General features: G+C 51.5%; 1 protein-coding gene and 1 non-coding gene across 15 annotated transcripts in view; both read right to left on the reverse strand.

The window, feature by feature from the left end:
• Window positions 1–26,089, reverse strand: part of UBAP2L (ubiquitin associated protein 2 like) — a 26,216-nt gene continuing 127 nt past the window's right edge. Inside the window, exons 2-30 of one of the 14 annotated variants that reach the window (XM_062632300.1) lie at window positions 22,408–22,537; window positions 21,826–21,903; window positions 21,339–21,449; window positions 20,556–20,724; window positions 20,165–20,260; window positions 19,402–19,447; window positions 19,063–19,169; window positions 17,605–17,679; window positions 14,235–14,287; window positions 12,867–12,952; window positions 12,348–12,519; window positions 11,547–11,745; window positions 10,358–10,635; window positions 9,926–10,098; window positions 8,733–8,925; window positions 8,123–8,177; window positions 7,534–7,708; window positions 7,258–7,330; window positions 6,440–6,635; window positions 6,250–6,338; window positions 5,478–5,531; window positions 4,798–4,879; window positions 3,490–3,707; window positions 3,295–3,400; window positions 2,009–2,076; window positions 1,561–1,758; window positions 1,312–1,400; window positions 1,072–1,122; window positions 1–616 (exon numbers count right to left, since the gene is read on the reverse strand). In XM_062632300.1, the coding sequence (XP_062488284.1) occupies window positions 1,104–1,122; window positions 1,312–1,400; window positions 1,561–1,758; window positions 2,009–2,076; window positions 3,295–3,400; window positions 3,490–3,707; window positions 4,798–4,879; window positions 5,478–5,531; window positions 6,250–6,338; window positions 6,440–6,635; window positions 7,258–7,330; window positions 7,534–7,708; window positions 8,123–8,177; window positions 8,733–8,925; window positions 9,926–10,098; window positions 10,358–10,635; window positions 11,547–11,745; window positions 12,348–12,519; window positions 12,867–12,952; window positions 14,235–14,287; window positions 17,605–17,679; window positions 19,063–19,169; window positions 19,402–19,447; window positions 20,165–20,260; window positions 20,556–20,724; window positions 21,339–21,449; window positions 21,826–21,903; window positions 22,408–22,497 (3,348 nt within the window). In that variant the 5' untranslated portion in view covers window positions 22,498–22,537 and the 3' untranslated portion in view covers window positions 1–616; window positions 1,072–1,103. Of the gene's footprint in view, window positions 617–1,071; window positions 1,123–1,311; window positions 1,401–1,560; window positions 1,759–2,008; window positions 2,077–3,294; window positions 3,401–3,489; window positions 3,708–4,797; window positions 4,880–5,477; window positions 5,532–6,249; window positions 6,339–6,439; window positions 6,636–7,257; window positions 7,331–7,533; window positions 7,709–8,122; window positions 8,178–8,732; window positions 8,926–9,925; window positions 10,099–10,357; window positions 10,636–11,546; window positions 11,746–12,347; window positions 12,520–12,866; window positions 12,953–14,234; window positions 14,288–17,604; window positions 17,680–19,062; window positions 19,170–19,401; window positions 19,448–20,164; window positions 20,261–20,555; window positions 20,725–21,338; window positions 21,450–21,825; window positions 21,904–22,407; window positions 22,538–25,889; window positions 26,009–26,089 lie in introns of those variants that run through there. The other 13 variants (XM_062632295.1, XM_062632299.1, XM_062632297.1 and 10 more) reach the window with 13 other exon arrangements.
• Window positions 4,976–5,111, reverse strand: LOC134170689 (small nucleolar RNA SNORA58). The gene has a single exon (XR_009967334.1). It is a non-coding gene; the product is annotated as a small nucleolar RNA SNORA58 (small nucleolar RNA).

The raw sequence follows: 26,089 nt of genomic DNA on the forward strand, positions 1-26,089 counted from the left end.
TGGGGTTTTTGTTTTTATATACAAGACACATTTATCCATTAAATTTAGAACACGGTACAAAAAAAAAAAGAAAACCACTTCAACTAATTCATCTTACAATGCTGTTCATATCAATTACTGTTCTTATTTCCTAATAATAAGGGGGGGTTGCTGTAGGCGACTTGCAGCTTCCACTCCTTTGGATCCGAGAGGTTCTGGGGGGCAGCAGGAGGTGGAGGGGAGGGGGAAAGAAAGGAGTCAAAACCAATAAAGGCCCCTACGGCAAACGGTTCGGAGGCTGAATGCAGAGAGAAGGGAGTAAAGGGGAGAAAAAAAAAAAGAGAGAAAAAATACAAATTCTATATTACATACAAGAGGAAAAGGTGGCTGAAGACAGAGGAGGCGGCTGCTGGCTAGGCCTGCTGGGGGCTGTGGGCTTCGGGCTGCCCCGCCACCAACCACTCCTCCCCAGGACCCTTCGGTGTCAGGCTTGGTGGGATGCTCTTCCAGAAGCGAGTGGAGGGCGAGGGTGGCCCCGTCCTCAGTTGGCTCCCCAGCTGTAGCTGTTGTAGGCAGACTTGTTGGCCTGGGATTTCTGAGGGATGGAGCTGCCTTGGCTGCGCTGTCCGGAGCCGCTCTGCGGGAGGAGAAGTGTGTGGTTATGGAGAGGGGAATCGGCACTGTCACCTCTGGGGTCCCAATCCCAGGCTGCTCTGCAGGGTGCTGAGCCACGGGTGCTGCTGGCCCCGCGCGGCGTTGTTCACAGAGCCGCAGCAGCCACAGGACCCTCCCTCTGCTCTGCGCCTGCCTCCAGAGCAGCACCACGGCAGAAGCGCAGGCAGCGAGGGCCCCTGCGGCTCTGTGGGGGCTGCTGCAGGGCAGGGAGGGAGGGGAAAGGTGGGGAAAAGGTTAGAGCAGGGGTGTGTGTCTGTGCGCGCGGGTGTGTGTGTGTGCACATACTGCCTGAGGGCCTCTCTCCTTGCCTGGAAGGGCCAACGGGGGAGAAGAAAGGGGCTACGTGAGCCTGGGGGGCCTTAGGGGCAGGGGGAGACCCCAGGGCAAGTGCAATGCATTATCAGAGAGGTTCATTACCTGATCTTCCTGCTGGCGTTGGCAGCACAGTATCATCTGCAAATATGGAAGCTGTTGCAGTACCAGGATATGTAAAAATAAAGGGACAAACTATGACAATAGAAATCCATGGTTAGACCTGAAAGCTACGGCGGGGTTGTGGCTGTGGCAAGTAACCCCTTTGCTGCTGGCCTGAAGAGGAATGGGGGAGCTCAGGGCAGACCAGGCATGTCTGCGTGGAGGGGCACTACCCGACCCTACCTGGTCCAGCCCGGCAGCAAGGGGGCTGTGCTGAGGACCCCCCAGCAGAGCACACCCCGGCCCTTCCTCACCTCATCTTCTGCTCGGCCCTGTGTGTATGTGCAGGTGTGAGCATGTGTGTGTCACGCGTGTTCACGTGTGTCCGCCGCAGGGCGTGGGGGGGGGAGGGAGAGGGGGGGCCAGGGGAGGTGGGGGGGGAAGCCCTAGGAGATACCCCAGCAAAGGCCGGGGGCTGGGGAAGCCGCTTACCTGCCCATCCTGCTGCAGGTGGTGGTGGAGGATCTGGGAGTGGGGCTGCTGATGGGGGGTCAGGATGTGCATGAACGGGGTGGGGGGATAGGCTGCCGCTGTCGCAGGGTTGATGGGGCCGCCGCTGCCCAGCGCCGAAGGCAGGTTGAAGGAGGCTGCCGGGGTTCCAGTGTGAAATCCCTGCTTCTCGAAGGATTGCTGAGGAGGAGATGCCAATGATGGAATGAGGGCTGGGTGATGGGCGGCACTGCCCTGTCCCAGGCTAGCAGCGTGCCCCTTCCCAGCTCCACAAGTCAGTGTGTGGAGCAGAAGCTCTGCCTATGGCTCTTTCTGGGCTTGGAGCTGCCTTAGGTTGGAAGGGCCTTTCCCTTCTCCCCAGCTGGCTGCTCCAAGGGGAAGAGACCTCATTGCCCAGGGAGGCTTCCTTGTGCACACTGCAGACACTAACCTGAGTTTTGGAGTAGACAGAGCCCGAGATGTCCGGCACTCCTGTGTTACTGGATGTCACAGATACACCTGGGGAGAAGGAAAGGCAAGTGAGTGATGCTAACACCAGCAAGAGGTGGTGAAGAGCTCTAGTGGCTTGCAGTCAGGGAACAGCTAGAGACAGACACATCCTGGGCAGCAGGGTTTTGGTGAGGCCAAGCTGCAAAGGGCCTGTATCAGTGAAGTTTTTTTACTCTGGACATGAGCAGTTTCTGAATGCCTCTTGCTGCCACCCAGAGAAATGCATGTTCTTGAAGAGCCCAGAAAACAGCAACTCTGAGAAAAGCTGTAGGGGATGCAGCAGACATGAGAAAACAAGCTCCGAGCATACAGCAGAGCAGCAAGAGAGCTCCTTGGGTGTCAAACAGGCAACTGCATGTAAAGGGGACTCAGCTGTGGGCTGGGACAGTTGGTGCAGCAACTGGCAACAGTGGCACACAGCCTGTGTTTTCAAAGGTGGTGGAACACAGGAAAGCCTCAGCAGTCATTTAAGGCCCAGAAAAGGTGCTGAAATGAAAGAGGTTTGAAAGCCTCAGCACCAGTGAGTTGGGAGAGAGCTGAAATAGCTTCGCAAAGGGAAAACTGTCTTGAAGTGTGTTGCAGAATGACTCTAAGAGCAGAACCATAGAGTTCTGGAGGACTGTGCAAGCAAGGCAGGGGGTGGCCCCCACAGGTGGCCAGAGACCGGACCTGGGAGGAGAATGTGGAGGAAGCTGTGGGGGCTAACCAATACTGTTATGCCAAGAAGGAGTGCTGAATACTACCACTCCTATATATGTGTGAACTGCGTCACAAATAAACTAGAAGTTGCTTATCACCCATATTGGGTTGGCCTGTCTGCTTCTCCTCGCCGCTTACAGAAGTGCTCTAATGTAGTAAAAGCATTTAAAGGCTGGAAGAGGGACCCAAATCCAGGCAGACATTAACCAGTGACACTAGTACTGAGACAAGCAGCAGGTTCGTGACCTCCTCAAATCTCTGAATCAAGGATACTTCTCTACGAACCATGGATCTGCCCAACACAGGAGTCAATCCAGTTCCCAGGCTCCAATCTTTGACAATTATTGTTCTATTGATCACAGGCAGTAAAAAGAAGAAAAGCCCCTGATATAAGTACAAGGCCCAACCCATTCAACTGCTGGGCACAGTGGAAGGCACAGAGTGCAAGACAGCAGTCCCCTTAGATGACCAGAGACTGGGAACTGCAGTGTCAGTGCCTGCTGCTGAGGTAGATGCTGGGTCTCTTACCAGTACTGTATCCGTGAGAGCCATAGCCACTGGGCTGCTGAAAAGGGGTTGCTGATGCATTGACGCTGACATTCACACCATGCTGCTTGGAAGAGGTAGGAGCAACCTACAGGAAGGAGAGCAGCAGAGTAAGGAGGGGCCTCTCTGTACTGCCCCTCCTGCCCAAATCCCACTGCCTGCCCCTGCGGAACTCACAGGGAACACGGCGGGCCCGTACTGGAAGGTGCTGGGGAGCCCTGGTACCCCTGTGTAGTAGGGCAGACTGGTGTAACTGTAGCCAGGAGGCAGCGCCGGGTTCAGGAACGTCTGCTGTGTGGTGTGGTGGGTCTGGGTCTGGCTCTGCTGGGGCTGGGCCAGAGTCGTTGCAGGAGCAGGGGAAGAGGCATCACCTCGGCCGAATTTGGTTAAGTCACCTGGAATACAGAAGATGAGAAGAGACTGAAGGAAACTCCTGGCCCACTGCAGCTCAGCCCAAACGGGGCCCACCTTTCTGATCAACAGTGACTTGAAGAAATCCCCATCCTGCAGCTACTAAGGACTTCACCCCTAGTAGCCCTCAGACTCTTGCACACTGATGAGCTGGTAACTGCTGTCCTCATCCCTGAGAGGAGGACTTCAGAGGGGAAGGGAAGCCCAAAGCAGCTACAGTGCTGCACTGCCTGATGTGAGCCTGTGATCTGGTATTGGATAAACCACAACAGAGTCCAGATGCTAGAGCTCTCCCTGAGCCAGCAGCAGCCTTGAAGACAACTCAGCTCCCTCCAGAGCTAGACCTCAGGCCAGGGCAGCAGCCTAGGGGTTCCGTCCTACCTGCAAACAGCTCTTCCATGAAGAGGAGAGTAGAATCTCCCAGTTGAGGATGTGTGAATGGCCCCTATTTACATCAGGGCTCACACCTCCTCTCTCGCTGATGGCACTGAATCAAACAGGGCCCAGCAGCTCACAGCAGCTCCGGTATCTCCCTTCCCAGGCTGGGCATTGCCTGAGGGCTTGGGTGCAGGGCTCTGGGAAACTCTCTTGGCTGCTCTTTAGGAGCCCCTGCTTGGCTCCTCCATGCAAACACTCTCACACAGCAAGACAGTGAATTTCCAGCTCCCAAGTGAATCCAGTATAGGCATAAACATGGTAAATTACACATGCAGCAGTGCTGCATCCCGAGCTGGGCATTTCAGCCTCAGTATGTTGAGCACAAGCACTTCTGCACAACCAAGCTCCTGCTGAAGCAGGGGAGGGAGAAGTGGTGCTGGGAAAAGATCCATTCATGGAGTGCAACAATTCCTAAAGCACCTGAAAGCTCAGCACAAGCTCTGCCCACTGGGACTCTGCAGTGTGAGGAAATGCACCTACCAAGTCTGGTGAGAGAACCAAGAATTTAAGTGCTGAGAAACATGCTCCAGACCAAAGGCAGTGCAGGAAGCTGGTGAAGGCACTGGCATAGGAAACCAGGAACCAGCAGCACAAACACCTAATGGGATATGCAAGCAGAACAGGCTTTTTTCTTACCAGAGTATGGATTGCTGCTCAGGCTGCCATCTCTTCCAGTCAGTGGGGTGGTGGGTGTAGGGAATGGGATGCTGTAGTAATCCTGAAGGATAAAAACCAAAGAAGTTTGATGAGCTCAGTCCCAAGATGCAATGCAGGATCTTTTGGAAAAGAGGAATTTCTGGACTGCAGCCACTAAACATGTTGGAGTATTGCAGTTCAATCAGCCACATGGAAGCTGATCACAGCTTACAGCAACCCCAGCTTCTTTCTAGCATGCACCATCCCCCTCATCTGGCTATCAGAATAACCAGATAAGGTCTACTGGTATGCAAGTCCTGAAAGTGCCTGGACTTTCCCCTCCACAGCACGAGGGACACATGTGGCATTGCTTGATAAACCCATTCTCATTATTTGGTCACTGCCTCTTTCAAGGCTCAGAGGCAAGTCTCTACAACAGCTCATTGCACCACTGGCAAGCAGAACAGTGCTCTAGCTCTGCATTCCCTAGTCCCACCAGCAGTGTGACCAACCAGTGCTCCTAACTCCCCAGATGTTACTCAGCAGCTGAGTAACTCACTACTGCACAGGAGCATCCAATCAGCACTCCTTTGTCAGCTCCTTGGGACTATCTCACAGCCTAACCTGTCTGCACACCCAAAGCAGCAGCACCAGTGGAAGCAGCAAGTCCCTGTACTCACCAACGGGAATCTTGTCTGGAGCATTTGCAAGTCATCATATCCATAGACCTGTGGCTAGAAAAAGAGCAGGAGATGACATTAGGGACACACACTAGATAAAGCCACTTACCTCATTTTAGATTAAGCATTTAGATAAATGTGAGAAAAAGCCAGAAGCAGATGAGCAGAGGCTACACAATTACCAAGGTGCAGGCAGCCATCATTCACCACCATCAGACTGACACTGCCAAGAACCCTTTTATGTGCTGCTCAAATGAGGAGTGAGCACCAACACCCAGCACAGTGCTCCAGACCACAAAGGCACTGACAGTGTTCTTCTAGAGATTATTCCAACACCAAAATCTGTCCTTATCTTCAGAAAAGGGTTGTGATTTTGTGGCAGTCGCCACCCTTGCTCTGACTGTGCGGCCTTTGTATGCCATGCTGCTAATACAGCTCCACACCTTCCTGAGCTGTGCTCTGACCAAGGTCTGTTGCTCCCCAAAGGATGGGGAGGCTGTAGAGGCAGACACAGAATCTGCTCTGGGGTGACCAGAATTACAGATGTTTACCCCCATAGGTACATGGATTTCCTCTGTTACTATGGCGAACATGCAGGAAAACAGCAGGTTTTATGGAACACAGCAGGTTGACTCTTCCCATCCAAGGCAGTCCTTCTGTGCTGCTGTTTTTGTTTCCTGACTATCCTACATCCCTTCCTGCTAGCTGAAGACAGAGCTAGGAGGGATCTAGTGGCATGACATGACTACAAAGAGCTGGTTGTCCCACTCACCGGATAGGCATGTAGCAGCCCTGGAGCCATGATGTAAGGATTAGGCAACAACGGTGGGACTCCAGGAGGGAGATTGGGAGGGGCTTTTCCTGGAAAAAGGAACAGGAAGTTGCCCAGTGAAGCAAACAGCAGAAGCTGCCTCTCGTTGTCCCCGTCCCCTTATCCTGTTCAGCAGTACCCAGGAAAATACCTGATGTTGTTGCGACTGAGCTGCGAGTTGAGGCTGTCACCGTGGAGTTACTACTGAGGCTGAGGCCCAGGCTGCTGACACTGCTGAGGCTGGAGGAAACGCTTACGGCTGGTGGGGCAGCTGACACTGTGCTGGAGGAGGTGGAGAAAGTGCTAGCAGAAGAATGGAGGCTTGCTTCACTCTCCACACTTGTGTGCTAGGGAAGGAAGGGAGAAGAGTCAGGGGGCCAGGCAGCTGGAACAGAGTGCAGAAACACTGCAGGACACTGCACCTGGCCATTGTGAGAGCCTGCAATGAACTTGGCTGCTGCAGGCTACAAAGAAACCTGCTTTGCATCTGCCTTAAGTCCCAAGTCCTGACAGCAGCCAACCCCTAATTTTTCTGAGCCTCGCATGTGGCTGTGTCCCAACATGTCTGTCTGCTGAAGAAGCAGGGTTGAGCACCGCATCTGCAGCAAGAGGCTGACACTGCTGCAGAAGCCAATGCCCAGGGACTCTGCACTGAAGGAGCTCCAGCAGAACACACACTTGAACAGTGGCAATTCAGCAGCTGCCAGTTTACTCTGACACCTGGTTGTAAATCTGCAGCACATTCAAGAGCTGCTACAGCCTCAGAAGCAGCTGATGTTACACCTGAAACAGGCAAGGTGTCAAAAGCCTCGAGACAGAGGTGTCCGGACAGTGTTCTGACATAACCCCCTGTCCTCTCCATAAAACATCCAAACTCCAGCAGAACAACCAGCAGCCTGATAGCTCTTGTCACAACTGCAGACCCTGTGCCAGTGGGGGTACACAGCACTAGAGCACACCCAGACTCACCAGAAGAGTTGAAGTTGACGTTCGCCCAGAGGAGGTGGATGAGGACAGACTGTTCTGCTGGGTGGGTAATGTACTGCAGAAGGAGGAATAAAAGGGTGTCAAGCCAAAGGATGAGACTCACCATTGGCAGCACCAGCCCAGATCCCATTCCCCACCTACATAGATGGGATGATTTATGTCGGTCTTCCCTATTTCATGAGACAGACTTTGTTGTCTGCTTTAGATCCCTGCTTCTAGTTCTGCTCCTTCAGAAAGCCAACCGCCATGCTTGCTCACCTGCTGAGCTGGGCACTGCTCGTACTGGGGAGCTCCTCACTGTGACTCAGGCTGCTCAGAGCTGTTGAGTGTTGGCTGGCTGTCGTCAGCAACGAGGATGCAGATACCCCATCATTGAGAGGCGTGATGCTGGGAGCAGAGGGGGAATCTGATTTCACTGTGGGGCCTGTAGCACCTGTCAACAAAAGCTTTGCATTAGCAACAGCTCCTGGAAGGCAATGGAGTGGTGAGGATCAGCAAAGCAGGGAGATGCGGGGTTTCCCTCACTGCTGCCAGCTAGGTACACACTTGTGACAGCACAAACTGTGTTGTACTTCTCGCTTTACCCCAGCACTGCCATCAGCTCTGCAAAGAGCTTGAAGACCTTTAGATGAGGTCCCTTTCACAAAGAGAAAATTATTATCACCAGTGAGTGACTCATCATGGATCTCAGGGATGCATCAGCTGAAAGCTGCACATCTCAAGGCAAAGAAATAATCCAAGTGGCAGCAATTAGTCCAGCAGGCAAAAGACTTTGCTTTCTTTTCGAAGCAAAGAATATGAGCAGTACAAGAGGCTCAGGACACCCACGGCACTGAGAGACTCTTACCTTCGACAGCCTGTGTGGTTTGTAACGGCGTGGGTTGTACAGAACTGAAACCATTCTGAGGAAGAAGAGAGAAACAGTACTGGGTATTGCAGCTCCTTTCCCTGAGGCAGGTCTAGTGCTAGCTCCCCCACCCCGACTCCCTCCTCACCATCATGTCACCACACTGTGTGGGGTCTGTCCCAAGTTCGACCAGCCCAGTGCCAGCAAGACCCTCAAGTGCCTATCTGAGCAAGCAGGGGAAGAAGTTCCTCTGCTGCTGGTAGCCAGATTGGCTCAAGATCCCCAAGCCAAAACTGCTGTTACTGAATGTGTGTGCAGCATGCAGGAACTGAATCCTTAAGACAAAACTAAATCCTTAGCCTGAATGCCACTCTGCACAAGGTAATTATGCATGACAGGACACATGGCCTGCTATCAACCACTGTTAACCCCACTGGCCCAGCCCCAGGGAAGTTCCATAACTAAGGGCTCTGGTAGTAGCTCTCACAAACCATGTGGTGAGGCTTGCAGGATCACAGAAACACTTGATACATCACTTAGCTTCCCCCAAGCCAGAGCTTCACACACTGTGCTTACTCAGCACAAAGGGTGAGCAAAGCTCTTCTCCTACCTTAGCCTGGGGCAGATCTTTCTGGGGGGAGGAGGAGATGGAATTTGGGTATCGCCTCGTCTGGGTGGATCTCTGTTCATACAGTGGTCCCTGAGCACTGTTCTGGGAGGTAAACGTGGCTGTCTGCATTGTGCTGCTCTGGTAACCAGACTCTTGGCTTTGATTGGACGAAACTGTGGATGAAGATTCACTGCTAAGGAAGAAACCAAACAAGAAGAGTTAATGTTTTCCTCCAGCACAGCCCTGCTGGAAGCTGCTCATCCTGGAGACTTCATCTCAACCTTAAAAATGAAGAATCCCAAGCATCAGCATAAAAGTACCACACAAAGCAGCCAAGCAGCGAAACATGCCCAGGAAAGGGCCATGGAAGGATGGTGGCACCTTGCTGCAGCTCTCCCTCACACACTTTTGTGCTCTAGATGACATTTCATGAGCTGCCATCACTCAGGTCCAAGCACTGAAGAGACTGGCCAGATACTAAGGGTCAGCCCAATAGAGGGCTTTGCTTTGAAAAGGTATGATCATCGTAGCTACACCTACTCCACTGTGTCATAGACTCATAGAACCATAGAATCCTAGAATAGTTAGGGTTGGAAAGGACCTTAAGATCATCCAGTTCCAATCCCCTGCCATGGTCAGGGACACTTCACCCAAGGGATACCATGTCACCCAAGGCTCTGTCCAACCTGGCCTTGAGCACTGCCAGGGATGGAGCATTTACCACTTCTTTGGGCACCCTGATGGCAGTGCCTCACCACCCTCACAGGGAAGAACTTCTACCTTGTATCTAACCCAAACTTCCTGTGTTTCAGTTTGAGCCCATCACCCCTTGTTCTATCGCTCCAGTCCCCTGGTTTGCCAGGCAAAAAGCAGGACAAAAGCACGAATCTGTTCTCCAGGGACAAGGAACAGTTGCACTGGGGATTCTTCTGTGTTTCAGGCAGCACAGTTAACTGCAGCAGGAAACATCCGTTTTCTGTACAAGTACCACAGGTCAATCAGTCAGACAGCTGCCTGAATGAGTCTGTTGGCAACTTGGGCTTTGCTTTTGCATACATTGTCCCCCCTTTGTGACCATGGCACAGTCAGAAAGGGTCTACTAGTATGCAGCACAATTGAAGTCTATGGGACCAGCTACCCTTCCAAAGCTACCTGCTCAGATTCATGTTTCCTTCCTCGTGCCCAGCCCTCACCTCGCTGTGCTGGTGTACAGGTTGCTCTGAGCCTGGCTCACAGCAGCACTTGTTGTGGGTGTTGATTCATACTCCGCAAGAACAGGCTCAGAACCAAACTGCAACGCCCCAAACTGCAGGTTGAGCCCTGAGATATCTGCTGAGCCAGGCATTTCCACTGCAAGGGCAGGAATCTGCAAAGGAAGGAACAGCAGAAAGGATCAGTCACCCTCTGGGATCATCACAGAGAATGACTTTAGTATCCCCATTTCCCAGCACATGATGGTAGTTCCAGGCTTGCATCATCTGCATCAGCCCTGTTCAACCCAGGTAGGGAAGCTTTCTCCATCACCACCCCAACTTCCTAACAACAGTAAGGCCAAGCCAACCCCTATGGATTGTTCTGGATCTCTACCACAATACAACATCTCCTTCCCCACCATCCATCCCCACCTTTGATGTTAATGATGCCTTTTTCTTTTGCTGCTTCAGCTTCTGCTGAGCTGGCTGGGGACTGGATGACTGGTTGTCCGAGGAGCCTGGGGACATCTGAGGGACAGGATTGGCTTTGCTGGGCAGTGGGGAGGAGGAGGGTGCTGGAACGGTTGTGGAGGCAGTCACCACAGGCTGTTTCTCCTGCATGAACACTTCGATCATGGTTGAAGTTGAGGTGAAGGCCTGACGCTTGGTGAAGGGACTATGCACGGAGGAGTCTGTTGGGTTCTTGAGATCTACCAGGGGAGACAAGAGTGGAGTTAGGGGGGTTTGTTTCCTTAAAACTAAATCAACTTCTGACACTTCAGAGGATCAACCAGCTTGGAAAAAACCTTTAAGATCATCCAATCCAACTCTTCCCAGCACTGCCAAGGCCACCACTAACCCATGGCACTGAGGGCCTCATCTACATGGTGTGTGAACACTTGCAGGGACGGTGACTCCAGCACTGCCCTGGGCAGTCTGTACCAATGCCTGAGCACCCTCTGGGGAAGGAATTGCTCCTATTCTCCATCTAAAGCTCCCTGGAGCAGCTTGAGGCTCTTGCCTCTTGTCCTGTCACTTGTTCTATCACTAGCACAGGGCTTGAACCAGAGCCATTTCCCTATAGCAAGATATCAAGACACACAAGCTGAAAGAAACGGCCCTAGTACTGGCCTGCAGCAGGGCTCAGCATCTCATCTGAAAAGCTGGAGCCTCTCAAATACTGTTTATTCTCTCACACCAGCCCAGAGTTACTTCTTGGCACTGAACAGTCACCAGAATTGCATTCCTTTAAATGATACCAGTAGGTCAGCATCGAGATGCCACTGCCAAGTGGTGCTATTCACGAGCTCTTCCCCACAGGTACCTGCTTTCAGACCTCTTCCCTGGGACACAGTTTTATATTAGGAAGTAGTGAGGATCTCAAGAATGCTAGATCCCTGGCCCTGAAGCTGGCTGCCATGACCATGAGGCTCCAAGTATAAGAGGTATAGGGAAAGACTCACACGCATTATATTGCATTTCACTCCTTTAAACTTGCACCCATGGTCCTTCTAATTTCTCCAGCACAGTTGACTTGGTTGTGAACTTGTGATCTGGCCCTCACTAAATCCATCACAGTTCTGCTGTGCTCCCCCCTTTGGGGAACCACACTGTTCCTTACCATACTGCACAAGAGATGAGGTCTGCGGAGTAGATCCCATGTCCCAAGAAGCAGTGGTGCTCCCACCAGGCTGGGTGTGTTGAGCAGCCAGCTGAGCCAGAGCCTGGGCTGTCTTGAACTGCTCCAGGAACTGAGAACCTGTGGTACTGCTGCCTTTGGCCTCTCCGACATCTCCAAACCCTTTCCCCAGCATGCTCACCTGCAATTGCAACAAGGCAATAACAAAGTCAGTGTCTCCCTTGGCTTGGAACTTGGTTCAGAGGACAGATCCACCTCTGAACATAGGCCTGGACACTCTGTACCCTCACTGTACCTCTCACTGGGTGCCTCACTGTGCACACTCTGCACCCACACTATACCTCTCACTGGGTGCCTCAGCTTAATGCTCTAGATGCACTCAGACACAGCTGGCAAGGAGAGCTTGTACTTCTCTCACAGCCTTTCTTGCATGGGGGTGCAGGTGCACTTACCCATTGCCCACATCATGACATTTCATAGTGTCATGGAGGCTTACAAAGGAAGGGCTCTTTAAATATGTCCTAAGTTATTCCCATGCATTTGGTGGCACTAAAGACACCACCAGGAAAACTGGGCTTTACCACTGAGATGGTTTGGAAAATCCTTCATGAATTCTCATCAGTAAGCGCACAACTGCTATTTCTTTTGCTTAAGTTACACAAAAAGCAGCACCTGCACAGGCCTCTGCCCATTCCTGATGCACATCCAATGTCTCCTTCCTTCTACCCAAACGCAGACAGAGCATATCTGGGAAACCCGTACATTCCTAAGATATTTCCTTACCATGCTGTGGTGGGAGAAGGAGTTCCCAGAGGCAGGCTGGGATATAGCACTCTGCTTGGAATTGCTGAAAACCAGCGGCTGGGCCAGGGAAGGAGCCTGGGATGACTCCAGGTTTGGCGACTCATTTTCCATAGAAGAGGGCGTCTTTCCTAGCAGGACTGCCAGATCAATTCTGGGTAAAGAAGGGAGATACCCACTGAGGTTAACACAAGCTCTGTCCCCGCCCTGCACTTCCATTGCGGCAGTATTCTACCTTCAGCTTCCCAAGTTATAGCCTTCACAAACTGAATGGATCTGCAGAACATTAACTCACTGCCAGTAGCAGCCTCAGAAGGACAGAGCATAGGAAAACTCCAATCCAGGATTGACCCAGAAACTCCTAACTCAACTTTTCCATTTAAATCCATCTCATCTTAGTGAGAGCTGCTGCATTTTAGCCAGCTGGCAATGGTTAGTCTGAGATGGCAAATGGCTCTGGTCTTTGTGTGCCACATAAAGAGCATTGCCATGGACTCTCACCTCTGTCCAGCTGTGATTGTCACATTCTCAGCAGGCAGAGGCACTGAAGACACATTGGAGGCAGTGAAGATCTTCGTCTCAGACAGCTGCAAGATAGAAAAGGGGAAAAAGAATCCAAACATTGAGGACAGTGTCTTGGGACTCCAAGTAAAGCACGAAACTGCTTGAGCCACAGAAACAGTCAAGAAATGCAAGTGCTGAGACTTCAACTCCTCTAACATTTGGCTCCCATCAGAAGCAGCTTTTATTTCATCTGTTTCTTTTCAGGCAAGTGCACAAATCTTCTGCCAGTGGCAAAACACACCCCCTAGATCCTTCCATAAATGTCCTGTAGTTCATAAATCCACTAGGACTGCCAGGCTCTTGGCTGCTCTGAACTGACACAGCACTGAACTGCAAACCCCACTGCCCAGGGAGGTGCAAGCAATGCTGGAGAAGTCAAAGAAAACAGACCCCTGTGGGCTTCCCATGACCCTGGCCTCACCTGGATGTTCTGACCAAGAGATCTACTGCAATTATGGAAGGAAAAAGAACATTGCTCAACACTGAAAGAAGAGGAGGTTTAATGACGTGGAACATTGCTGGATATGAAAAGCTTTGATTCCAGACTGAGGAGCTGCCAGCAACTAAACTGCAGGAGCTTAAAACCAAACTCAGGAACCCCTGGGAGCATATCACACACACTGACGGCAAGAAGGGCTACCAAAGGCTCTCTTCAAGCAGAGACCTGACTGAACAGACAGGGAAGCTGCTTGTGTCTCCAAATACAGCAGGAGCCCTTCACAGTGCCTGGAAAGCAAAAGGTTTCTCTTCTTGCTCATTCTGTAGGATTAGCAAAAAATGGGCAAGTAAAACTAATACTAAAACCTAGCCCTGCTCCCATCTGCAAGAGCTGCAGCTCTGCCTTGATTCAGAGAGGGGCTGAAGCCTATTTCGGGAGAAATGGACATGGAAGCATTGAAAGCAGCTGTGAACGGTGTCTGTTCTCCCCTGCAGGAGAAGTTAGGTAGAGAACAAAAAGCACTGGGATGTGCCAAAGAGCAAGTCAGGGTGCGGATCAAACCTTCCCCAACTGCCACTCCACTGGAGCAGCAGAGCAAGAATCCTGTGTGGAGTCAGGCCAGCTTATGGAAGAAATAAATCATTCAGGAAATGAGAGGACCATACTTGATGGCCCAGCATATCCCTTCCCGTCTTGGGCTCCTATGACAAGCTCTACTTCACACCTACTTCTGAAGCAGGCATGTTTAATTATTCATCACAGCTCCTGAAACTGGGAGTTTGGGGAGGCTGGGCTTTCTGTTCCTGTCATTGCTGTATGCACACGTCAGCAGCCGCATGGAGGAAAGGGGTCTGGAGTGTACCTACATCTTCATTCCAGTCCTCCGTGCCCCATTCTTCTGTCGCTGCCCTCCAAGCACCTACAAGGGTAACAACAGGGAGAAGTTATGCACGCAGCAAAGCTCTCCCTCCAAAAGGCAGGGAAGCATTGGGGAGCTTTACAAGCAGCTGAGAGCATTTCTAATTGCCAACCAGGCAACGTAAAGCAGTTTACCCCAACCCACAATTCATGGGCAAGGCACTGTGATGGCATCGCCTCTGCCTTGCTCGGGCTGAAAGAGAGGGACCCCTGGCTTGGCAGACCTGGATTAACACACACCCCAACTCCAAAAAGGGAGGCTGAGCTTCAGGAAGCCCTGGCATCGCCCCCAACCTCCTTGTGCCATGTTCCCGAGTTCCCTTTGTATTGCAGTAGCTGCAAGTTTCTGCACCCACAAGCAGTTCGTGTTACCCCAGCAGCTCAGACAGAGCATCTCCTTCACTGGCCCTTGAAAAGGACTCACCACCCACTTCACTTTGTGTTTCTATAAACCCCAGGGACAACTGAACCATTCATAGGGTTCATCTTCCCCCCCCAGGTATGTTAAAACTTCCCTATGCCAAGACCTCCTGTGCACAGACAAATGCAAATCAGAAAGGAAAATTGAAGGGACTAAGCAATTCCCATGTTTTCTGATTGATTCCAGGGATCTGCTCCAAGGAAGTATCTTAAAATATCAGGAAGAAAAGCAGGAGATTTCAGACACAATCCAGCCCAGCACAGTTCATAAGAGAGCAAAATTTACCAGGAAAACAAGTGATTGCCTGGCTGCATTTTCAACTTGTTCTGTCCCTCACTTCCAGCATACTTTAACCACAGTACTTTGAATCTTACATGATGACTCCCAAATCTCTTAGATTACAAGTTACAATTTGGTCTGGGAGGAGGGCAAAGGAGCATCTGACAGCCTAAACCACTCCAAGCATAAAACCAGCCCTTGTTTGGGCAACTTGTTTTTAGCCACTTGAAAGCAGCTCAGCAAAAGTCACCACCAGCAGCAGGGTTAATCCTGGAGAGGTTTCCAAGGACAGAACAAGTTGACATCAGCCCTTTCATAAGCTGAAAGCCTTTTACAGCATCAAAACATAGCACGTGGGGAACCAGAACACTGCAGGCATAGTCTGCCCTCACAGCAGATGTGGGAAGGCTCCTTTACAGCAAGATCCTCCCAGCTTAGCCCCTATCTAAGAGGTGAAGTCAGAACTGGAGATAGCTGGGTCAGTGGGAGGGAAGAGCAGGAAGCCAGGAGAATTGCCCCAAGAAGAGTCTGTGCATGCAGGAACATGACACAGGGCTCTCTTAGTCTTGCTTGCATGGGGCAAAGGAGAAAACCGGCAAAGCAGATTGAAAAGCAGAAGGAAATCCTGCAGATGAAGAGCAGCCATTGATGGGGCTTCCCTGCCAAGTCTACTTCCTGAGTCCTGGACACCTATCCAGCGTGGCTCATGCTCCTTGCACACAAAGGGACAGATGAAAAACTGAAGACCATCAATGAACCAGCATGTGCCAGAACTGTTTCAGAAAGCTTCCTAAGCAGCACAGTGTGTTTAGGCTTTTAAAGACACTGAATCAGGCTCTTCCAAGGGGAGAGCTACAACACAAGCAACATCCTGACTCTTCTAACACCACTCTGGAAGTGTCACCTTCTGAACTGCAATCCCTCCTCTCTTCTTTCAGGAAGCCCTTCCAAGAGCAGCTGGTCTGTAAGCACCTCAAACCAGGAAAAGGGGGAAAAAGCTAAAAGTCCAAAGGCATTTGCGATTACAAATGTACTGAAGCAAAGAAATCCCATTGTGTCTTCATGATACCCCTCTTCCCCAATTCATTCTCTCTTCATTGTAAACTGTGAGATGAGCAACCAGCTTGCTCCTCTCTGGGCCCAGAGTGCTCTGCTGCTATCTCAGTGACTGGATACCTGCTCCCTGCTCTGGCCTGAAGGGTGACAGAACCAAATCCCACACTCTGCACCTCAAAGGAATGTAAATCCAAACAAAGGAAAAGCCTGGCAGAAGCATAATGGCAGCACTGGAGCAGATGACCTTGTGCTGCCTGCCCCAGTTAAAGATTAACCCAGAGGTGAGGACCAGGAGATGCTCCAAAGCAACAGCAGCACTCCAAGTATGGCAGCCTCCAGGGCCCTGCAAAAGACTTTACAGCCTCAACACTCCTCCTCCTGTCCTGACCTGCTCCTCCAGAAGGGCCTTTAGCCTTGAGTTCCAGACCTCAAGTTTCATGGAGGAGACATTAGTCCAACGTGGGTTTGGCCTTCTTATGGACACTTCTTATGGACACTTCTTATGGGATTTGGTGGGTATAAGGCAAACCGGATCAATTTATAGGTGTCTTTTTGCTTCATAAGGCATGAAAGGGGCTTAGAAGGATGATGGAGAGGGACCCTTCATCAGGGACTATAGTGATAGGACAAGGGGTAATGGGTTCAAATGTAAACAGGAGTAGTTCAGGTTGGACATCAGGAGGAACCATCCCTGTGAGGGTGCTGAGGTGCTGGCACAGGTTGCCCAAAGAAGTGGCAAATGGTCCATCCCTGGCAGTGTTCAAGGCCAGGCTGGACAGAGCCTTGGGTGACATGGTCTAGTGTGAGACATCCTTGCCCACAGTAGAAGGGTGGAACTAGATGATCTTAAGGTCCTTTCCAACCCTAACTATTCTATGATTCCATAAAAGTGCAAGAGGAGGAAAGAGAGTGCACAGGCACTGGGCAGCTTTGCCATCAATCATCCTGGTGACCTCCAAATCCACTGTCATCTTCAAGTGCAGGGCAGGTCTGCTTGGAGGAAGAACAGCAGCTGGGCAGCAAGAGCATGCCAAAACAGCCAGCAAGCACATCGGTCCCCCAGAGGCAGCCATAAGCAGAGGCAAAGCGCTGAGATAGTTGCTTTAACCAGAGCAATTCCCCTTGCAGCAGTGTCTGTCCCTGAGCAGAAGCATAGCAGGGAGGGCAGTGGAGTGATGGCTGCAGAACCAAATGGCATGAGGACAACAGCAAGCCATGGCTTTCTGAATGTGAGACAAAGAGAACAGGGCTAAGCTGCCTCATGCCTCCTCCCCTTGGTGGGATGCTCTGTCATCAGTGCTATGGACACGGAGCTGCTCTGGGTACTGAGAAGCAGTGGCTGAAGTTAAAATATACCTAAATCCCTCCTCCCACCCGAATTTGGGTTAACCTCTCCCAGTTTACATTCAAGGTGTCAGCATTAGTAGAAGCAGTCAGAACAAACGTCAAATAGTCATTAAAATCAGCAAGTGAAGAGAGAGGAGGATGATATATCCACAGATATTTGAGGTTTGGGTTTGAAACAAGCTATAAAGGAGAAGTATCCGGGGCAGTTGATGCACCTGGAGGTATCGTACCAGGAGCAGTGTCAAATTTTCGGGGATAATTTGCCCCCTCACCCCCAATGAAATCAAGTCCTGAAACAACAAAAAACAAAACAAGACAAAAAGACAGACAACGAGTGAAATTCTGGCTTCCAGAAGGGCAGGGGAGTTCTACTGCCCATGTGCACTGGTCACATTTTACCTGTGGATACTGGCATTGCCAAGAGATGCCCATGGCTATGGAAATGGACACTACAAGACCTCGCAGGGTGCAACTGCATTGGAGAACTACAGCAAGTTGGAGTTGTTCCATCAGAAATCTCCCCAATCCCCCCAGCCATGCTCTAATTCCACAGTTCCACTGAGCACCAACACACAAAACCAAGGCCAACCTCACAAAAGGCTGTTCACACCAGTTAAACTTCCAGCATGTGGAGCTCATTTGCTCCCATCCCTTTTTCCTCCCAAACCAAGTGTACCCATTGCCCTTGGCTCCTGCCTGCACTACTCCCTCTGGTATTTACAACTCCGTTTACAGTATTATTTACAGGGTGGTGAGGCACTGGCACAGCTCACCCAAAGAAGTAGTAAATTACTCCATCCCTGGCAGTGTTCAAGGCCAGGCTGGACAGAGCCTTGGTCAACACGGTCTAGTGTGAGGTGTCCCCGCCCATGGCTGGGGGTTGGAACTGCATGAGCTGAAGGTCCTTTCCAACACAAATCAGGCTGGGATTCTGTCTCTTTCCAAAGCTATCAGCTTTTCAGTAACTACAAGAAATACAGAAGTGGCCTAAAGCAACATGAATTCTATTGTGAAAGCCTCTTATAATGAGTAAGTGCTATTTACTTGAATGCTCAAAACTCATGGAAAAACAGTTTGTGCAAGACTGCTCCATAAAAAAAACCAACCCAACAAGCTCCAAACCTCCTCAAACCCCCAGGCTGACTACTTACAATTAAGGATTGTCCCTTGCGACTCTGTCCAGTTACCACACTGCAAAACCTGAGTTCACTTGTGCCTTACAAAAGTGGGCATACTTGAAACAAAAAGAGTACCATTTTTTCCAGGGCAAGGGAATGTGCCAGGGCAGATCTGTGCTCACAAACTGCTTTGCTTCAAACAGGGAAGCAATGAAGAGTTCTTTTCAACCAGCTCCAGCAGGCTGAGCATGAAAGAAAGAATGCTCCCCATCTCATAATCGGGAGCAAGACATCTAAACCCTGAGTAATTACACTATACTTTGTAACTCACATCAGAACAATCATCCAGCTCCCAAATTCCAAGGTGGTCACCCTAACAGATGCAAAGGCTCCTCTGGGCGCAAAGAAACAGCATCACTGAAATCCACCTCTGAACCAACAACCCCTTTCTGTATTCCTGAGCCAAAGACCTACCCAGAACCTCTTTAGTGCAACTACATGGGCACAAAGTCCACCTACCACCTAACCACAAGCCAGAGTATGAAGAGCACTTACTTGTGCCATCATCTGGCTCAAAGCTGCCCGTGTTGTTCCATGTGTTGCTGTTGCTGTAGCTCTCATCTGTGCCTGCCGGCTCGGCATAGTCAGCTGGGTTGAAGGTCCTGTGAGAAGCAAGAGGATGGAAGTTTTTACTCCCTTTCCCCAAGCAACTGATTTTATTCACCCCATACCACATCTCCCAGTTCTCTCAGCAGAGAGCTGCTGCAGCTACACCAGCCATTCCTCACTGAAGTTAGCACTCTCCAGTTTTGGCTTTATTAACAAAGGAAAATGGGACCACAAATGATGCACAAAGACTTGTATCTTTGCTGTGCTTTGTACAGTGAAACTTACCCCATGCCTTGGGCAGAAAATCTTCCCCCTCGCCTTCCAGAGCCACCTGTAGAACACACACACACACTGCTGAGCATCTCCCTTGGCTCTGCATCACGGGGCAAAGCAGCAGTTGAACACCATCTGGAGCTCTGATCCCCACAACATGCAAGTGGTGAGGATCTTCCCTAATTGTTGGGATTTCCAGCGGCGTCTTTATACTGCCGGGGATGACCTCAACTCCCTGGCAGTAGAATTTAATGATGCATGAGCTCGGGCTCAGATAAGGTTTCCAGCTGGCACAAACCACAAGCAGTGGCCCCCAGGTTCTGATTTCTGCATCATGTGTCCTCAGCAGCCCAGATTTGGTGAAAAAATGAATTTCTGCTACTGAGTATTTAAAACCCAAGCCAAGTGTTTGCACAGGAAAGGTGCTCAGATACATGGGCAAGAATGAGGAGGAGCCAGGTTCTGGTGCTAACACGCAACTGGCCCATCGGCCAAATAGTCACCTTAGGGTTTAACTTCTCACTTTTGTACAAAGTGGCCCTATCTTTTTTCAGCTCCAGGGATGGGATGTAAGAACTAGATACTTTTTCTAGCATACTTAAGATGGGAAGTGACATGCAGGCTAGGAGTGTAATCAAAGAAGAGCAAAATCAAATACTTGGTTTCAGTTTGGCAACTCCTCCCATAAGAGAGCCTTTCAAACCTCATGGAGGAGATAGTCACACTGATGTAACTCTTCTCTCCCATTCCCTCTGACCTCAGATCCCATGTGTACCTCGGCCTCGGCCACGTCCCCGCCTCCCTCTTTCCGTGCCTCTTCCAGAAGATCCTCCACTCTTACCACCGTCTAGTCCATTCTCCTGACCCCGAACTGAAATACAGAACAATGAAAGAATGTCAAGATTTAGGGAGGATTCAAGTCCAGACTAAAGCTCCCATTCACTTCTATTATTTAAGCTGATGGTATTGAGGGTATCACCCAAGGAATCATCTCAGTCAGGGAAGCATTAGACAGCTCACACACACAATGATGGTTTTCCTCAGAGATGAGTCTGCCCAAGCAGCTTTCCTAGCAGGTTTTGTGTAGCACAAACTGCCTTTGAATGACCCTTCAGGTCCCTTGCACCAGTGACAATGAGGGGTGTTAGGAAAGGGCAGGTCCATACACTCTCTTCCACGGCTGGTACCACGGCCCCGCCTCGGTGGCCCTCCACGTCGTCTGCTGAAATCCCGCTCCCTCTCACGGTTCTCTTTGCTTTCTTCACTGGGTTCTGTCTGGCCACTCTCCTTCTGTCCTGAGACACCCTTCTTCTTCCCAACCATCTCCCAGGAATGCTGAAGATTTGCAGAGGGGAAAGAAATTAATCACACTTTGATCAATGAAGGAAGTTACTCACTGTTTGAGCAATGCAGTACGTGAATACATGCATATTCTTACACACCTATTGAAACTTGCTACAGATATAACAAGAATCTCCAGAAAAATCCTTTCCAGGCCAATTTCTCTTTGTTTTGAAGAGTCTATCAGCCTACACACAGTACAGCTTTTTCCTTCAAGGAAAGCTTTCTTATAGCTGACTGTCACACAGCCTGAGGTAACAGGACATGAGTTGCTCTCTTTCTGCACAGATTTACTAAACCATACTCACAGCAGCATGAAAGCTTACACAGATGCTACTGTACTGTTGTCAAAGTGCTTGGATTGAAAAGGAATAGGATTTATTGCATTTTCTTCTCCATTCTTTTGGGCCTGCTGGCCACGCTTGTGTTCTGTGCAAGCCTACAGAGAGCAGCATTGAGAAGCCGGTACACAGTTACCTTTCACATGCTACTTGTGGAACTAGTCAGTCATTATGGCTCTTGCTATCTAGACAGGACTATTTGTCTTGCCTTCATATACACAGTTACACTAAATTAGGCCTCACCAGATTTACAGAACCCAATCCTACCGTGTCCGGATTGCCCTCCAGCAGCACGTTGATGGCTCTATTAACATCTCCATTGCAGTCATGCAGAGCAATCACACACTCATCCTGGTTCTTGCCTGTGATGTCGATCAGCTGGAGAGGAGACACCACCATGGTCAGCACATTCCAAACCAAGGCGGCACCAAGTCTCTATGGATCTCTTATGGATCCCAAACAAGAAATCTTTCAAAGAAGTGTCAGCAGTTGGGAGTCTCCTGCAGCCTTCACAACTGAATTATGCCCCCTCAATGAGAAGTAACTGCTGCTGGAACTTCTGAGTTACCACAACCAGCTTCCAAACTCCCCCTTTTCTCAGGTTAACACCATTCCCTGCATTCTGTGGAAGAAGTCTGTCCAAGGAAATTCAGGGAGTCGGCAGCCGAGTCCCTCCCACCTCCCCCAGGCAGTCACGGTAGTTGACATTGATTCTGCCTTCCTGCCAGGGCTCATCCTCACTTTCCACACTCACTTGTTTCACCTTCTCCTCAAAGTCAGCATCATTGTGGTCTGAAATCATCTGTGCAAGTCGAATCTGTTCCGCAGTGGCCTGAAGAAATGGAAGGCAGAGACAGCGGGATTAGAGCAGCACCTTTCCAACAACCCTTCCTCCAAAGACCACTCCACTTCCCTGAGGTCTCTGGGAAGGAATCAGTGGGATGAAGAGGAGGTGTGAGCAAGAGTCAGAGAGAGGAAAGCTTCAGAGAGAGAGATGGAAGAGGAGTGAGTGAGGAGAGTCCAGAAGAAAGGGACTCACCAGGCGAGGGATAACCACCTAAACTATCTCCATTCTGAGGCAGACCTGAGCACCACTGGAACATCAAGACCCACTGCAGGTGGCTTCTTAGCCACCTGCATTCATTCAAGTGAACAGGGAATGGCCAGATGGAAATAACCCCAAACCTCAGCTCAGACACTGGTGTGGAAACCCCACCATCAGTGGCTGCCCAGGTAACTCAGCTCTGCCAGCAGCATCCTGCAGCATGCAGGACGCATGCAGAGGTGGCAGGTCTCCACCTCCAAGCTAACTGGTTTCCATGGCTGCTGCCCTTACCTGTGGCCGCTGCTTGTGCTGTGTCTGGCTCTGTGTCTGTGTCTGCTCCCAGTTCCCCCGGGCTCGGTTAGTGCCCACCGATGTCATCATTTACAGTATATACAAATAACAGTATTTACAAGGTAGAACTCTGTGGTGGGGCAGGGGAGAAGAGAGAACACACTGTTAGAAAACCAAAACAAAAGGCAGCATCAAGAATGAACCACGGCACGGGCGAGGCAGGCAGCAAAGCCATCCCAGTGCCCTCCTTCCCTCCCCACCAGCCACAGCCTCCCATTGCCATGTGCCCCGAGATGAAACTGGCACTTCTGGAGGTTTCTCCACTGACACCACCTCACCTGCACTCAGGTGAGCAAGTGTGTGAGCAGACATAGATTGGCTATGGCCAGGGCGCAAAATGCTTGTTGGACAACTGGAGTAAGGAATGCTTGAGAAAAGCTCTAAAGAAGCTTCATTTAGAGAGCAGAACATCTCACAGCCTCAGACACACCATCAGCTACTTCCCCTTCTCCTTTCTTGCCTTCAAAGCAGGGCAGGGGAAGAAAAGCACTCCAGTAGTAAGTGGTGCTATAGGTTTGTAGGATATTGGTTTAGAGAAACACCACCTTTGTAGAACTGCTCGGTTGTGCTCGCTTCAGTTATTCCTCAGAAGTAGAAATATCGTTTCCTTCTACTGAGTATTCCGGATTAAAATAAAACACTACCAGAAAAGTGAGCTAGATGTCAACAAGGAATTCCAGCCAGTAACACCGCTGGGAACTGCTTGAGTCCAGACATCCCAGAAGAGTTCAGGAACGGGGTGTCCAAAGCTTCAGGAGTTTTGTAACTGCTCGCTGAGCTTCGCAGGAAGAACCCAACCCAGATGCTTAGAACGGGATCAGCACTGAGCAGTTTCACCCTGCCTGCCATGGCATGAGGGATGCCACACACATCCTACAGCACCTGGCATCACATGCTACTTCCAAGCCCCTGAAACCTCAATAATCACAAATTCCACACTTCCAGATTTTATTAACAAGACGGTGACACCTTCCTCCAAAGCAGCAGGATCTGCTCCACATGATGGTGCTGCAGCAGATGCTTTGGATAGGGGAAGGAGCCCCAAAGAGAGTAAGAACAGGAGGAAACCCGAGTGAGAAACTCCAACCTGAACCGTTGCTTGCAAACAACCAACGTGGCAGCACAGAGCAAGACCCAGTGTGCAAAGCTCAGCATCATTAGCAAACAGCCCAGGAAGAACTGGGGAGTCTCTTGTCAAAGTCCATAAGAGGAGCACTTGACCAGCCTGGGAGATCCTTTTCCGAGAGCATGGAGACCCTACTGTCATCCACACCGCAGCTCACTGCCCATGCCAGTGCTCCCACTCCCAGCAGCCTCCAACCTTCCTCTGCAGGCAAGCTTTCAAGGCCAACTGCTCCTGCAGCTTCCCACAGAACCTCAAACGCTCCTCTTCAGGGCCACCCATGCCTCACAGAACGAAAACCACCGTCTGCCAGCTCTACAGCACCAATGTCTCTGACTGGGGAAGCAACCCAAGCTATCTGCCTAGTGAGCGGGAGCTGCCCATGACACCAAGCAGGTTTAAGGAAGAGCATCCAGCCTGGGCTTCACCCAAGGCCAAGCAGCCTCCACACAGGCTTCTTCCCCATGGGATTGCTTTCCCCTCTCCACTGCTATGTCTCTTCCAGTTTTAAGTGTTTCAGGCACAAACAAGTTGTCATATTGAACTAATCTGGCAGCAGAACTGCAGGCCCAGAGGGAAGCAATCCTGTGCCGTTGCAGTAACTTAATCTGGGATTTCAATAGGATACAGTACCAGCAAGTCTACTGCCCCCAACCTTTGTGCAGTGCCTAGGCATTGTTCAAGAGCTTTGCCATGCTCTGTGCCCAGCTGCATTCCTGGAAATGGTGCTTATTTAACATGCAGAAGAAAAACCCACCCCAAAAACCACAAGCATCATCAGGCAGCCCCCGGTGCGGAGCCTGGTGGCAATGGGCAACCCCATGCGACACCACATCCAGGGAGCCAAGACTTTACTCCTCACTTGGGTCACTGTAGTACAGCTCACAGGCCACATTTCACTGCAAACCTTGGTTGTGCTGCCACCTGCCCTGTCCCTGTGCAGAGGGAGCACTCCCATGAGTTCACCAGTTCCAAGCAGCCTTCAGTGTTTGACCTTGCTTTTAAAGAGCAACGCCACATATGTGCACAGAGAGGGAGGCAAGTAAAAAGGACAACTCCAGCCCCAGAAAACCGTGGCTGAGCCACAGCAGAGAAACAGCATTAAAGCAGCCCCACGCTTATGTTTCAAGGCAAGAGGAAAGCAATGAATTCCTATGGGATTCAGGGAAAACAAGAAGATTCCCAGCTACAGGTTACAACATCTCTTCTTCCAAGAAGCTGCAGGGAAAAGTGATGCACGTTGCCATTACCCCCCTTCCTTTTCAGCCTACAGCATCCAGAGAGGAGAGTCTCAGCTACTCAGAACAGGAGGCTCCGGAAAAAGAGGTGATACAAAAACATAACAAACTGTTCATTTTATTGGAAACTTTAGGTAAGTTACAGCTTTAGCACAAGGATCTGGTGGTCACATCCGCTACCCCCAGCTGGCTCAGCCCTGCTGGCTCATGCTGGGAGAGCCCCAGCACATCCCAGCCTCAGTTTCCCTTCTCTGTTCATACAATTGATATCTCCAGCCCCCTCTGACAAAGCTTCATGAACACATGCAAAAACCTCTGAAGCTCCAAAGGAAAGGACTGCAGAGGGCAAAGCATTTGGAAATATTTTCCTGCAACACAGGGCAGGTCCAGCACCCGAAGGAGCTCGATGACACGATGGGGGGATGGTGTTTTATCAACATTACGAGCTTTCCTCTGGAGCAAACACATTGCAACTGCAAATCGAGCAACCCCTGTGCATGCAGAGGACAGGATTTCGGGGGGATGCCCCAGACACACCACCACGGTCCCGCAGTGGGTACCGCCGTGCAGCGCTTCACTGGGGACACCCACCGGAGCACCCCGAACCGGCCCAGGGCCCCGCGCTGGGGCACCCGCCCGCGGGCTGGGCCTCCTCCAAGGCCTCCAAACCGGCGTCGACCGGGAATGCCTCGCGGAACCCCTCCGCGGAGCCCGCCCGCGCCGAAGAGCCCCGAGAGCGCTGCGGGGCGGCGCGGCTCCCATTGTTACCGCCAGCCGCGGCGGGGCCGGGCGGGCCTCGGGGGCGCGGCAGGGCCGGAGCCGCCCGGTGCCGCGGCTCAGCGTGCCCAGACCCCCGGCACACAATAGGGGCGAGCAGCCGGAGGGGACCCACCCAGGGCCGTGCGGGAGCCCCCGCGGCGGAGCGACGCCAGGCCGTGCCCGCACCCGGGAGGCGGGCGGGCGCGGGCCGCTTCCGCCCTCATGGCCGCGGCCGCCATTCCCCCCCCCAAACCCCACACCTCACCTCCCCGTCCGCCTCCAGCCCGCCCGCCCTCCCTCACCTGCGGGGGCCGCGCGTTACGCCAGGCCCCGGCTGCGGCCCGGCCCACTAGGCCGCGCGCGGCCCGGCGGTCGGGCCCGGCGGCGGGGCCCGGCGGGGCCGGGAGGGGTGCGCTGCGGCAGCGGGGGGTGAGGCGGCACAGAGGGGGGGGGGGTGCGGCGGGGTTTACCGGGGCCGCGCGCGGTTCCCGGAGCCGCCGCC

The sequence above is a fragment of the Pezoporus occidentalis genome, unplaced genomic scaffold (assembly GCF_034315485.1).
Source record: "Pezoporus occidentalis ecotype Australia unplaced genomic scaffold, CSIRO_AGI_Poc_V1 ctg389, whole genome shotgun sequence".
In the NCBI taxonomy this organism is placed as follows: Eukaryota; Metazoa; Chordata; class Aves; order Psittaciformes; family Psittacidae; genus Pezoporus; species Pezoporus occidentalis.